This window comes from Garra rufa, chromosome 12 (genome assembly GCF_049309525.1).
Source record: "Garra rufa chromosome 12, GarRuf1.0, whole genome shotgun sequence".
Lineage (NCBI taxonomy): Eukaryota > Metazoa > Chordata > Actinopteri > Cypriniformes > Cyprinidae > Garra > Garra rufa.
The window spans coordinates 8,275,050-8,288,530 of NC_133372.1; the positions used below are offsets into that span (position 1 = coordinate 8,275,050).

Genomic DNA, 13,481 nt, shown 5'->3' on the forward strand with positions numbered 1-13,481 from the left:
GCATACAGACCTCCTTCACTACATTTACATGTTAGGCTGTTCTTCTCTCTTGCCGACAGAAAGACCCTTTTTAATCCACTATTCCAGCTTTAATTTAGGGCAGGCTACTCGCGGTCACGGTCGGTGACGAATGACCATTGAACTACACGATAGCCTACTTTTGCAGATTGTAATAAAGACTCGGCGCAAGTGTTTTATTTATTAGTTAATTTATTATTTATTAATATTATTAATTTATAATTAAACATTTTTTTTCCAAAAAGGCACAAAACAATGAATGCGGTAAACTTTACTGCGTGCATCTTCAATAACAGTATCTTCTTCAGTAAGATAAAGCAATACAAAACATATGTTTAGAGCTCCACCTAGTGGTCACATTATGAAACTTAAAGGAGGAATTCGCACGTATAGCACGAGACAGCTTGATAGCGTAAATAGCTTATTCTGAAAAGAGTGTATTTTTTCCACCATATTTTCTATTATCACTGTGCTCTCTGAGCCGAGCCTGACCAAAAAATTAAAATATAACAAGATGGTTCTTCCGTATTATTATAAACGTAAGAAAGAATGCTATGTGTACTATGGCAGAGTAAAAGCAAAGTCCCTTTAAGGCCTTAAAGGTATTCTATAGTATTTGGCAGAGTTTCTCTATGGCTCTGGTCTTTGGTAAAAGTCGCCAGCTCTGGTTGCCATAGAAACATTTCATGCGCGTTATTTTAATGCAGTGTAAACATCACAGACAACATTAATGTGACTGTTCATTTTCGATCTCATATTTTGTTGCTCATGTGAAATAAATAAATGTGCAAGGCTTTTTATTTCACATCACTCCTGAAGGAATCCATGATCACCGACCGTCCGTTTACGTTAACTCCTCCTGCGCTCTGCTTCTCGCTGCTGCGGTCACGCGACACGCGTTTTTATTTATTTATTTAATCTTCTTCTTTTTTTTATTTCCTTCTCACACTTTTCTTATCATAATTTTACAAGATGCAAGTTACAAAACACGTGCAAAGTGGTGACTGACACTGGAAGGTGCGATGTTCTCCGATCGACTCGGGTATTACACACAAGTTAAACATACCCGGGACCCGAAGTAATAGATTTGGACCCGACCCGGACCCGGCTAACCATTTAAAATATAGACCCGAACCCGTACGGGTCCCGGGTCGGGTCCCGGGTCCTCGGGTCTCGGGTCCTCTGTGAAGAGCTCTACGTACACCACTCTAGAAAAAGGGCCATGAGGGTATGTAAACAATGTAGTTTGATTTTACTGCTGATATACTAGAAATCTCATATATAATATATACCAGCAGTAAAATTAAACTATAATAGCCAATGTTGCTCCAAACTTAATGTACTGTAAAGAACTTGCTGCACTTTAGTTAATTTATATACAGTGACGCCTGAAATTATTCATACCCCTGGCAAATTCTGACTTAAAATTACTTTTATTCAACCAGCAAGTTTTTTTTGACCAGAAATGACACAGGCTTCTCCCAGAAGATAATAAGATGATGTACAAGAGGCATCATTGTGGAAAAAATATTTCTCAGCTTTTATTTACATTTGAACAAAAAGTGGCATGTCCAAAATTATTCATACCCTTTGCAAACTGTCACAGTCTATGGGAAAATCCAAAGTTCTACCATTCTAAATAGTCCAAGATGTTCTAAAGCATCCTAATTACCCTGATTCATTGGGAACAGCTGTTTTAATCAACTCAACAGGTGAAAAACAGAAGCTCTCTGCTGTTGGTTTGTGGACAGTCATAGCTAAGACAAAGGAGCTCACTGAGGACCTGCGGCTGCGCATTGTGGCTGCTCACAAGTCAGGAAAGGGCTATAAGACCATATCTAAATGTTTTGAAGTTCCAGTGGCTACAGTGCAAAGTATTATTAAAAAATACAAGATGTTCCACACTGTGAAAAATCTCGGAGGACTTGGTAGGAAGCCAAAAGTGACACCTGTGCTGGCCAGGAGGATAGTGAGAGAGGTAAAAAAGAATCCAAGGATCACCACCAAGGCCATCCTGATGAATCTGGGCTCTGCTGGTGGCAACATCTCAAGACAGACAGTCCAACGGACACTGCACACCACTGGGTTCCACAGACGCAGACCGAGGAGGACACCACTTCTTCAGATAAGGCACACAAACACCCACTTGGCCTTTGCAAATGCTAATCTGGACAAAGAAGAAGACTTCTGGTCGTCTTTTTTATGGTCAGATGAAACAAAAATTTAATTGTTTGACCACAATGATGTAGCCTTTATTTGGCGGAAAAAAGGAGAAGCCAGCTGCAACCCTAAGAACACCATCTCCACTGTCAAACATGGTGGTGGGAACCTAATGTTTTGGGGGTTATTTTCCAGCTGGTGGACCAGAGAACCTAATCACAGTAAACAGCACCATGAAAAAGGAGCAATACATCTCAACTACAACATCAGGCAGTCTGCAGAGAAACTTGGCCTTGGGCACCAGTGGACATTTCAGCACGACAACGACCCAAAACACACAGCAAAAGTGGTGAAGAAATGGTTAGCAGACAAAACATTAACATTTTGCAGTGGCCCAGCCAGAGTCCTGACTTAAATCCAATTGAGAATCTGTGGAGGGAGCTAAAGATGAGGGCAAGGAGACCCTCAACCCTAAAAGAGTTGGAGCTCATCGCTAAAGATGAATGGGCAAAAATACCAGTTGAGACATGCAAAAAGCTGGTCAGCAATTATAGGAAGCGTTTGATTGCTGTAATAGCCAATAAAAGGCTTTTATATTGATTACTGAGGAGGGTATGAATAATTTTGGACATGCCACTTTTTGTTCAAATGTACATAAAAGATGAGTAATTGTTTTTCCACAATGATGCCTCTTGTACACTGTCTTACTATCTTTTGGGAGAAGCCTGTGTCTTTTCCGGTCAAAAAACTTGCTGGTTGAATAAAAGTAACTTTAAGTCAGAATTTGCCAGGGGTATGAATAATTTCGGGCTTGACTGTAGGTATATGCCAAATACTTCTGACTGCATGTACTGTATGTAAGTATGTACATTAAACATTTGGACATTTCTCATTATTACCATTTACATATGTGACCCTGGACCACAAAACCAGTCTTAAGTCGCTGGGGTATATTTGTAGCAATAGCCAAAAATACATTGCATGGGTCAAAATTTTTGATTTTTCTTTTATGCCAAAAATCATTAAGAAATTAAGTAAAGTTCATGTTCCATGAAGATTTTTTGTAAAATTCCTACTGTAAACATATCAAAATGTAATTTTTGATTTGTAATATGCATTGTTAAGAACCTAATTTGGACAACTTTAAAGGTGATTTTCTCAGTCTTTTTGATTTTTTTGCATCCTCAGATTTCTGATTTCAAATAGATGTATCTCGGCCAAATATTGTCCTATCCTAACAAACCATACATCAATAGAAAGCTTATATATTGAGCTTTCATATGATGTATAAATCTCAGTTTTGTCAAATTTAACCTTATGACTGGTTTTGTGGTCCAGGGTCACATATTTTAGAATAGCCTATTTGTAATCAAAACTGCATTATGGACTTTATAGAAAAGAAAAAATAAAATCAATCAGTCAATATATCTGTCTGTCCATCTATCTATCTGCTTATCTATTAATAAGTTACTAACTGGCACTTCATGAGGCACCAGCATGTCCAGATTGTCCTCAGTCTCCTCTTTCGTCTCTTCATTCTTATCATTTGAGTCTCTGCTGTAAGTCTATGGAAACGAGTGTGGGGAAGACAAAAAAATCAATAAAGTAACAAATAAATCTGACACACAGGTAGAATAAATCTAATTAAGGTCTATACCTTCTCAACTGTACCTATCCATTAAAAACCTATCCATACAACTTCAGAATTTATTTTTTGAAGATTTTGCCTCTTGAAGATTTTCAGGACCTGTTTGCTATTTGTGCTTGATATTTTCATTCAGGAAGCACAAATGATCATATTGGAGTTAATTTTAAATTGAGGCCAAAGTTTACATTTATAATGTTTAAAACTAGCAACTATTCAATCTAGGTTAACTTGGTTAGTTACACAGTTTTATGCTAGAGCCTACCTAATGGATAATTCTATTGTGTTTAATATATGGGATTTGTGCCTCCAATGGATAGTTAGACATAATAGAGAAAGGGAATATTAGTTATAGGGAACTCTATAACTTGTTTTAATTAAAGACCGATCTCAAACAAAGCCTATGAAAATATCATATTTTGCAATGACGTAATCACTGACGGTTAACGTTTAAAAGTCGAGCATTATGTCAGTGTAACGTTACGTTAATCGGATATTTTCAAGCTAAAATGTACACAGTTAAACCTACATTATGGACTTTCAAGACATTCGAAAATGTTTACACCGCAATAAACGGACAGAGATACAACACAAACTTTTATCTTTATAAACTCCACCTTTTGTCTGGTTTCTTCGTTCGTTGCGCTGCCTCCATGTTCATCCATCGGGCGTTTTCACAGGAGATTTTGCAGTCAAATATTTTCACTAGTCCCTGTCTATGCTATTTTTAAGTTGATGTATTATCACTGTGTTCTGTAGAAAGTTTATTAGAGTCAAAAAATGTAATTAACTTATTAATGAGAGTAGTTGTGGGCGGAGCGATACGTGTAGCCCCGCCCATCCTACAGTTGTAGCCATTAATCGTTTTGTATTAAACACAACTGTATTTAAAACAACATTAAATAAATAATAATAATAATTTGAAAAACTATTTTGGCAAAAAAAATGATTATCATACATAAAGAATATAAACGTAAAATGCATTAAATTACATTAAAAGACTACAGACTTATATTTATAATATAAATTTGTATGTTTATCTATAGACCATCATGACAGAAGACGCACAATAAGCTTTTTCAACAGGTTCAAATTTAACTCCTTTCCAGCATCTCTTCCTCTTGTATACCAAGTTGACAACATGTTAAAAACCACACGTACAACAATTGTGGTATGCATCAATTCTACAGATGCAGATTTTTGGATTGAGTATGTTTTACCACAACAATGGTCTGGAGTCAAGACAGTGATTCCAACAGTCAAAGAACAACGCATTAAGACAAGCTGGCATGTAAGTCGACACGTCCAACACCAGAAAAAGCTCAGCTCACACAAAATGATTCCGATCATACAAATAACACCCACATATTTTGACAGCCATTTATTATTTGCCATTAAAACAAGAGAATGGCTCATTATCTTTGAAACGTAAATATAAAATAAAACACTTTTAGTTTCAGGACAGCATTAAGAGCAAGAGGCTAATACAGAGATTAAGCTGAAGAATAGTTGGGAAAACTGGATTTAAATGTGTGTGGCTAACCATCAGACTCAGCAGATTTCATAGAACATTCCCGCATCTTTCCAGGACAGTCTTTTTTTGAGGTTTATATTGTCGCTGCTTCCTCAACGCAGTAACAATACTTGTTGTCATAGTTGTGGGCGTAATGGTGAAAAGTGAGTTACATGGTGAAATGCCTTGTGTAATCATATTCTATTGTAGGAATGACAGCTTGCACAAATTTCAGGAAAATCAGAAGATACCTGGAGTTAGGAAAGTTAAGGGAAATTGTGTTTTTTTGTAGTACCTTATAAGCCAACATAAACATTTGCATTTTCCATATTAAAATAAAAATCTGTTATTTTTAAATTGTAATAATATTTCACAATATTACTGTTTTTATTACAATTTTTTTTTTTTAATCTTACCAACCCTAGACTTTTGAACAACGGTGTATGTGCTCATGCATATAATATTCTATTACAACCTATTTTTTTTAAAGAAAGGATACATATGGACCCCAAGTTCTCCTCCTCCTTCCGCCACGGTCTCGATAATCTTTTTCATCACCTCTGCATGTCTGACAAACAAAAACAAGAGAGCATCTTTACTTTGCATGACACTGTAAATGAGAGGGTGTGAAATAACAAATGAGATTAATTATTAAAGGGGTCATCGGATGCCTATTTTCCACAAGTTCATATGATTCTCTAGGGTCTTAATGAAAAGTCTATAATATACTTTGGTTAAAAATTCTCAATAGTCGTGTAATAATACACCCTTTTACGTTGTCAAAATCAGCTCTGCAAAAAATCAACAAATTTTATTGCAAATGAGCTCTGCTCGCCCCGCCCCTCTCTGATGTTGGATTATGAACCGTAATGTTTACTTTAGCCGCATTTAGAGGCGAAACTTGCCAACAAGCACATTATTAAGAAAGGCCGTTTGCACCCTTAAGGTGTGTTCACACCAGACGCGAATGACACGTTAAGCGTGAGTTGCCAACAAACACATTAAAGGGATGGTTCGGAGTAGAACTGACTTCATTGCTATGCACTCCGAAGCCCATGTAAATACCCCATCCGAAGTTTTTTTTTTACCTTAGTCGAACATTTATGGAGATATTACAGTTTTTCGAATTGCTTGTTACAGGAGTGAATGGTACATGTAATGTATCTCGTAAATTGCACCACTAAACGTGCAAGTAATCTTACCAAACTTGTACAGTAGTGTAAATAGGTTATGTACTCAAAACGCTGCATCAAAACATTTGTAAGTCCACCATGAGTGTTTTAAAAACACGTTTTACCCGAGAACTACTAGTCTCAGAAACTACAAGTCGACGTCACTTCCCTGGTTTGAAAAAAGCATGTAAAAGTCCTCCTACTACATCTGTGTGCATGTCAACTTGTAGGAGGACTTTTACGTGCTTTTTTCAAACCAGGGAAGTGACGTCGACATGTCGCCATTTGTAGTTTTTGAGACTAGTAGGGATCGGCTAAAACGTGTTTTTAAAACACTCATGGTGGACTTACAAATGTTCTGATGCAGCGTTTTGTGAGTACATAACCTATTTACACTACTGTACAAGTTTGGTAAGATTACTTGCACGTTTAGTGGTGCAATTTACGAGATACATCACATGTACCATTCACTCCTGTAACAAGCAATTCGAAAAACTAATATCTCCATAAATGTTTGACTAAGGTAAAAAAAAAAACTTTGGATGGGGTATTTACATGGGCTTCGGAGTGCATAGCAATGAAGTCAATTCTACTCCGAACCATCCCTTTAAGAAAGACCGTTTGCAAAGATGCATAAAAAACCCTTAAGGCGCATTCACACCAGACGCGAATAACACGTTAAGCGTGAGTTATTTACATGTTAAGTCAATGCAAAGACGCGATAGACCTCCCTGTGGCACGAATTGAGTGTTTGGGGCATTTGACGTGCGTAATGCGTGATTCGCTTATAACGCGCAGGTTAAAAAAACTGAACTTTGGCGAAAATTCACGCCGCATTAACCAATCAGGAGCTTGCTCTAGTAGTGATGGAGGCAGAAATCCGAAACAAATGGAGGACAAAATCATCTCGCTGTATGTGGATACTTGGAGCTATACGATACATCTTCGTACTTTATAGAAACAGGAAAAAAAAAAGGTTTGCTTGGAAGAAAGTGGAAGAAAGTGAGTGAGGAGGTAGGACAATCTGGTAAGTTGTAAAAAAAGCTCTTTACTCAATTTGAGCTATACACACACACACATACTACTACAAGCTAGCTAGAGCCAGCAAACTGAACTTCCTCACAGTATTTTACAACTACTTTCCCTCCCATGATGCAAATTCGCATCTGTTGTGAAGTGAATTTCAGACGTGAAGGAAGCGAATTTCACGCACAAATGAAGCGAGTAAACTCAAAATGTTCAAGCATCCAACTACGTGTGAATAGTGCGATTTATTTATGCAAGTCGCATCTGGTGTGAACGCACCATTAGATTCACTTCTGCTGTGGGTGAAGCTGCATCAGGAACGATTCGCACGAACTAGATGCATATGTAGATCGGGATCGTGACAAAGTCACATTATCCTTTGCGTCTTCATCGGCTCAGATGTCGGGAGTAAATGACTACTGCTATGTTCACTAATACATTCAACAACAGAACACCTCAACTGCTCAATCAGAGATATTCTTGTCTTCCCCTGCACCTGAGTCACACAATGGCGATCGGGAGGATTTTTATCATTGTAGGGTTGTTGTGTACTGTACTGTAATGTAAACTGCTAACACACATTGATGATCAAACAACATGTAAAAAGGAGTTTTGCATCTGATGACCCCTTTAAAGCTGTTTTTACAGAATCTGGGATGAATACGTTTTTTAATACTGATCCATAAGATGATTTTTGAGCAACAATATTGATTGTGTTTAAGATGCAACTTAAGTTTGTATTTACCTGCATGGATGCACAGAGCACATAGCAGGGGGAGGCAGGTTAGGGTGATTTTCAATGGTGACTGTTTTTTTAACATGATCCTGGCTGATGTCTTCATACATCTGATCCACTGTTAGAGGTTGTCTGTCCTGAAAAGAAGCACAACATGCAGGGTTGAAACTAAATGATGCGAGTTATGAAGGAAAGATGGGGCCACAAGTTTATATCACGTCAGGGCATAATAAAGCAAAATCACCTCATCATATCCAAACAGCCATAGTCTTGGTGTCTGGTAATATTTATCATATGTGATGTAAAGATCGTAAGTTCTTGTCTGTAAAATGGCATCTTCCCCTCCAGCCTCTGCCTTGGTTTTATTTAAATCAGCAATTTTACTTGTGTCAAGAGTTGCCTAAACAAAGAATATAAATTAATAATTGTGCAAAAGCAAACCCTGATGTTGAAAATCTCATGTTAAGCATAAGTTCTTACTTCATCCGTCTCCAAAAGTCCACTTTCTTCATATTCTGAAATATAAATATACAATATACAAGTACCAGTTATGGCCATTATTAGAGACTGACAATCTGTCACGAAAACTAAAACAAACATTCGGAGCTACCTTCCATGTCTGCTGCCTCTCCTTCATCTTCATCATCGTCATCACCATTTCCACATGCACCCGTCTTCACGTTCATATTCATATTGTCCTTCACGGGCATATCAAACAATATATGTTAACATATACACAATATGATTAAAAGAATAGTTCACCCATCACTTGCTCACCAATGGATCCTCTGCAGTGAATGGGTGCCATCAGAATGAACAGCCAAACAGCTGATAAAAACATCACAATAATCCACACCACTCCAGTCCATCAGTTAAAGGTTGTATCAGCGATTTCTAGCCTAAAACATAAAGTGTCAATTTCAGCTGACCTTTCTTCACGATCCGCTCGCTGTTTGCCCCATAAATTGTCTGTGAAAAAAACGCGTCTCTCTGGTCAGCCTAGGGTCCGAGATATGCCAAAAAAAACAATCGGCACTACCAACCTTTCCACAGAAAAACAAACAGTGTTCCAAACCAATCAGCGTCAGGGGTTTGGTGTTGTGGACTTTCCTACTGGTGCAGGGATGTGAGGGAGGCGGAGCGAAAGTCCACAACACCAAACCCCTGACGCTGATTGGTTTGGAACACTGTTTGTTTATCTGTGGAAAGGTTGGTAGTGCCGATTGTTTTTTTGGCATATCTCGGACCCTAGGCTGATCAGAGAGACGCGTTTTTTTCACAGACAATTTATGGGGCAGGCAGCGAGCGGATCGTGATGAAAGGTCAGCTGAAATTGACACTTTATGTTTCAGGCTAGAAATCGCTGATACAACCTTTAATGCCTTGTAAAGCGAAAAGACATGTTTGTAATCCATAATCTATAATAATGCTTCCTCCATTGAAAGTCCAATCCTTGTTGTCCTCTCACACCAAAATTAACTGACATATTCATTTAGAACAGTTTTCATTTGTAAAGAGAGTGCTTGATCTGTACATATTGCTCTCCAGATACAGAAGGGACAACTTTTGCACTCGAAAAAGCAATATTAAATCAATAGATGGCTCATTTTAGCCAGAGACAATAGTTTAAAAAAAAGTCTTAATTATAAAATTGTTTCTTCAAACACATTTTTTCACTTCACAAGGCATGAATTGATGGACTGGAGTCTCGTGGATTATTGTAGATTTATCAGCTGTATGGACTTATTCTGATGGCACACATTCACTGCAGATAATCCATTGGTGAGCAAATGATGTAATGCCAAATTTCTTCAAAACCATTTTGATGAAGAAATAAACTCATCTATATCTTGGATGGCCCTAACCCTAAGGACTATTTCTTTTTTAACATTAAACAAATTCATTCATCATTCCATTCTTAAAATAGTCAACACAAGTCTGCCTACCTTATTATCCAACGCGATTTCCCGAACTGCTTCTGTCACCCCTGTAACACCTAGTGACACAAAAAGAGACAATAAGTGTGTCTGTCTGAAACACAAGAATGAAAAAAAAACATGCATTTAATGGCCACATGATACAGTTTGTTCAGATCCAGTTTCATACCAGAGTTATGATAGGTATCCACCCATCCCCCGTCTCCATCATCCTCTTCTATAATGGCCTCCAGCTCATCCGAGTACTCCATCTGTTTACAGCGCTTGTAACATGGAACTGAACCAAAACAACCATATTGTGACTTACAATAAACAAAGCAGTTGTAGCACATTCATCACAGCGTCACACAACACGACACAGCTGATTTATACTACATTTCAGAAACTGACTAAGGTTTTCACTTCCTTTACCATTTCGGGTTAATAGAAACTGCTTGTCTTTGGGCAGATAGGGCTTCACCTTTGCTTCTTCTCCAGATGCCCTAAAAGTAAAGAAAATATATTCTCAGCACTATAAAGCCACAAAATAGTATGTACAGTTGAAGTCAAAATTTTACATACACCTTGCAGAATCTGCAAAATGTTATTTTACTAAAATAAGAGGGATCATACAAAATGCATGTTATTTTTTTTTTCATTATTTTTTTTATTTAGTACTGACCTTAATAAGATATTTCACATAAAAGATATTTACTTATAGTCCACTTCTGTGTTTTTTTTGTTTTGTTTTGTTTAGTGATAGTTTTTCATGAGTTAGTTGTTTGTCCTGAATAGTTAAACTGCCCGCTATTCTTTAGAAAATCCTTCACACAAATTCTTTGGTTTTTCAGCATTTTTGTTCATTTAAGCCCTTTTCAACAATGACTGTGCGATTTTGAAATCCATCTTTTTACACTGAGGACAAATGAGGGACTCAACTATTACAGAAGGCTCAAATGCTCACTGATGCTCCGAAGGAAACAATGCATTAACTTTTTAAATTTGAAGATAAGTGTAAATTTAACTTATTTTGTCTTCTGGGGAACATGTAAGTATCTTCTGTAGCCTCTGAAAGGCAGTACAAAATTATAAAAATATGATATTTAGGCAAAATGAGAAAAATGTACACATCTTTACTCAGTTCAAAAGTTTACACCCATGACTCTTAATGCATTGTGTTTCCTTCTGAAGCATCAGTGAGCATTTGAAACTTCTGTAATAGTTGCATATGAGTCCCTCATTTGTCCTCAGTGTGAAAAGATGGATTTTAAAATCATACAGTCATTGTTGAAAAGGATTCAAATGCACAAAAATACTGGATTTTTCTGAATGTTTTTTTTTATTATCATTTCTATAAGTTTGTGTTATTTCATAGTTTTGAAGCATTAGTAATAGCAATACGAGAGGAGTACATTTGACTGCAATCTCTTGATTGGGTCTGTACAATACTAGTTTATAGCTGTATATAAAACTAGAGAAGTCTATAAAATCTCATTAAATAGCTAAGTAAATGTTTGTGCATGCATGCGTGTGTATGTTCTTGCCATTTCCATGTGGGGCAGTGATGAACCAAATGATCTCCTGCTGCAACAAACTGCACAAAACACAAAACACCATTGTGTTTGAATCAATGTCTTTAAATCTTACTAAATTGAGTATTTCACAACATAACACAATCAAAATGCACACTCACCTCCTCTGGAGTTATAACGCCAGTTTCTTTAAATTTAGATTCCTAGAAAAGGAGACACATGAAAATGATTACGATTTTCCAACAAGTCGAATATAACTAGTCAAACTAGTCTTTATAGCAATGAAGATGACCTGGGTGTGATGGCTTTGCCATCTCAAATGCCAGATGACAAATTATCCCTTCCCTGTTTGCTCATTTAAATCTGTCAGCAAAGTAAAGTTGCCTAGCTGGTTAATACAGACATGACCCACAAATGAATAACACTTTGCAATATACAAAATGTCATTGCTTCCATCAAAGATGTGTGAACGAATTTATATAGCAATACAGCAATACATTTTTTTGAGGAAAACATTTCAGGATTTCTCTCCATATAATGGACTTCTATGGTGCCCCCAAGTTTGAACTTCCAAAATGCAGCTTCAAAGGGCTCTAAACGATCACAGCTGAGGAAAGAAGGGTGTTATCTAGCAAAACAATGGGTTATTTTCAAAAAAAAAAAAAATTACAATTTATTTACTTTTTAACCTTAAATGCTCGTCTTGCCTAGCTCTGTGTGTACTCTGTGTACAGATTAAAAAGTATATCAATTGTAAATGTTTTTTAGAAAATAACCAATCATTTTGCTAGATAAGACCCTTCTTCCTCGGCTGGGATCATTTAGAGCCCTTTGAAGCTGCATTTAAGCTGCATTTTGGAAGTTCAAACTCGGTGGGAAACCATAGTAGTCCATTATAAGGAGAGAAATCCTGGAATGTTTTCCTCAAAAAACAATTTATTTACGACTGAAGAAAGAAAGACATGAACATCTTGGATGACAAGGGGGTGAGTACATTATCTGTACATTTTTGTTCTGAAAGTGAACTACTCCTTTCATGTATATGCGATATAACAATTCATATTTATGTACATCTATTATTGCAAGTTAAAATCAATTCATTTTAGCTTTAGCATTGAAAAACTTTACATGGGAGTTTATATAAAGATTAATTCCATTGTAAACAAGTAGTACTGTTTGCTTGTTGAACATTTGACAAAACTTTGAGCGATGTGGCACCATCACTCCACGAAGAAAATAAGACATTTGTATGGTCTGAACTGAATTACATTTCACATTTCAGGCCAATTAAAATTTTATCCGTTTATTTGTACTTAAATATCTATCACAGAAAGCTAGCAGTGGCGTCTACTGAACTTTGGGCCATCTGACAGGTTGCATGTTTTCTATTGTTGTGACATGCCCTCCTGCTCTTATTGATCTCTACTGACATCAACACAGCATTGTTTCAGTCATTTCTGCTTACAGGTCAATGCTCGAATTTTACACACTCATTAAACCCTTTGTTTTATGCTGCAGCTACAGTATACAGACTGCAAATCATGCTAACACTCGTCGCCTTACCTTCAAAACTGGCGTTAAAAACTCTGCCACTCCCAAAGCGGTGCCTTTCACCGAGTTTATCACGTTTTGCATGCTGGAACAAGAGTCTCCAAGACAAATGAATTCCCGCAGAGATTCAAATGATTTATATTTGACTTATACTACACACAGAGAGTGTTTAAAGAATATCTAATCGGGCTACACCACATGACCTACATCAT

At 37.0% G+C, this 13,481-nt stretch overlaps 1 protein-coding gene across 1 annotated transcript; it reads right to left on the reverse strand.

The window, feature by feature from the left end:
* Positions 1 to 5,189: 5,189 nt before the first annotated feature.
* On the reverse strand, positions 5,190 to 13,481 carry atg3 (autophagy related 3). The gene is made up of 12 exons (XM_073851813.1): positions 13,282 to 13,481; positions 11,880 to 11,921; positions 11,731 to 11,780; positions 10,619 to 10,689; positions 10,377 to 10,484; positions 10,217 to 10,266; positions 8,881 to 8,968; positions 8,751 to 8,785; positions 8,515 to 8,670; positions 8,280 to 8,407; positions 5,836 to 5,904; positions 5,190 to 5,587 (listed from the first exon to the last, which is right to left on the reverse strand). Exons 1-12 carry the CDS (start codon positions 13,351 to 13,353, stop codon positions 5,506 to 5,508), a joined length of 951 nt encoding a protein of 316 aa, XP_073707914.1. The 5' UTR covers positions 13,354 to 13,481; the 3' UTR covers positions 5,190 to 5,505.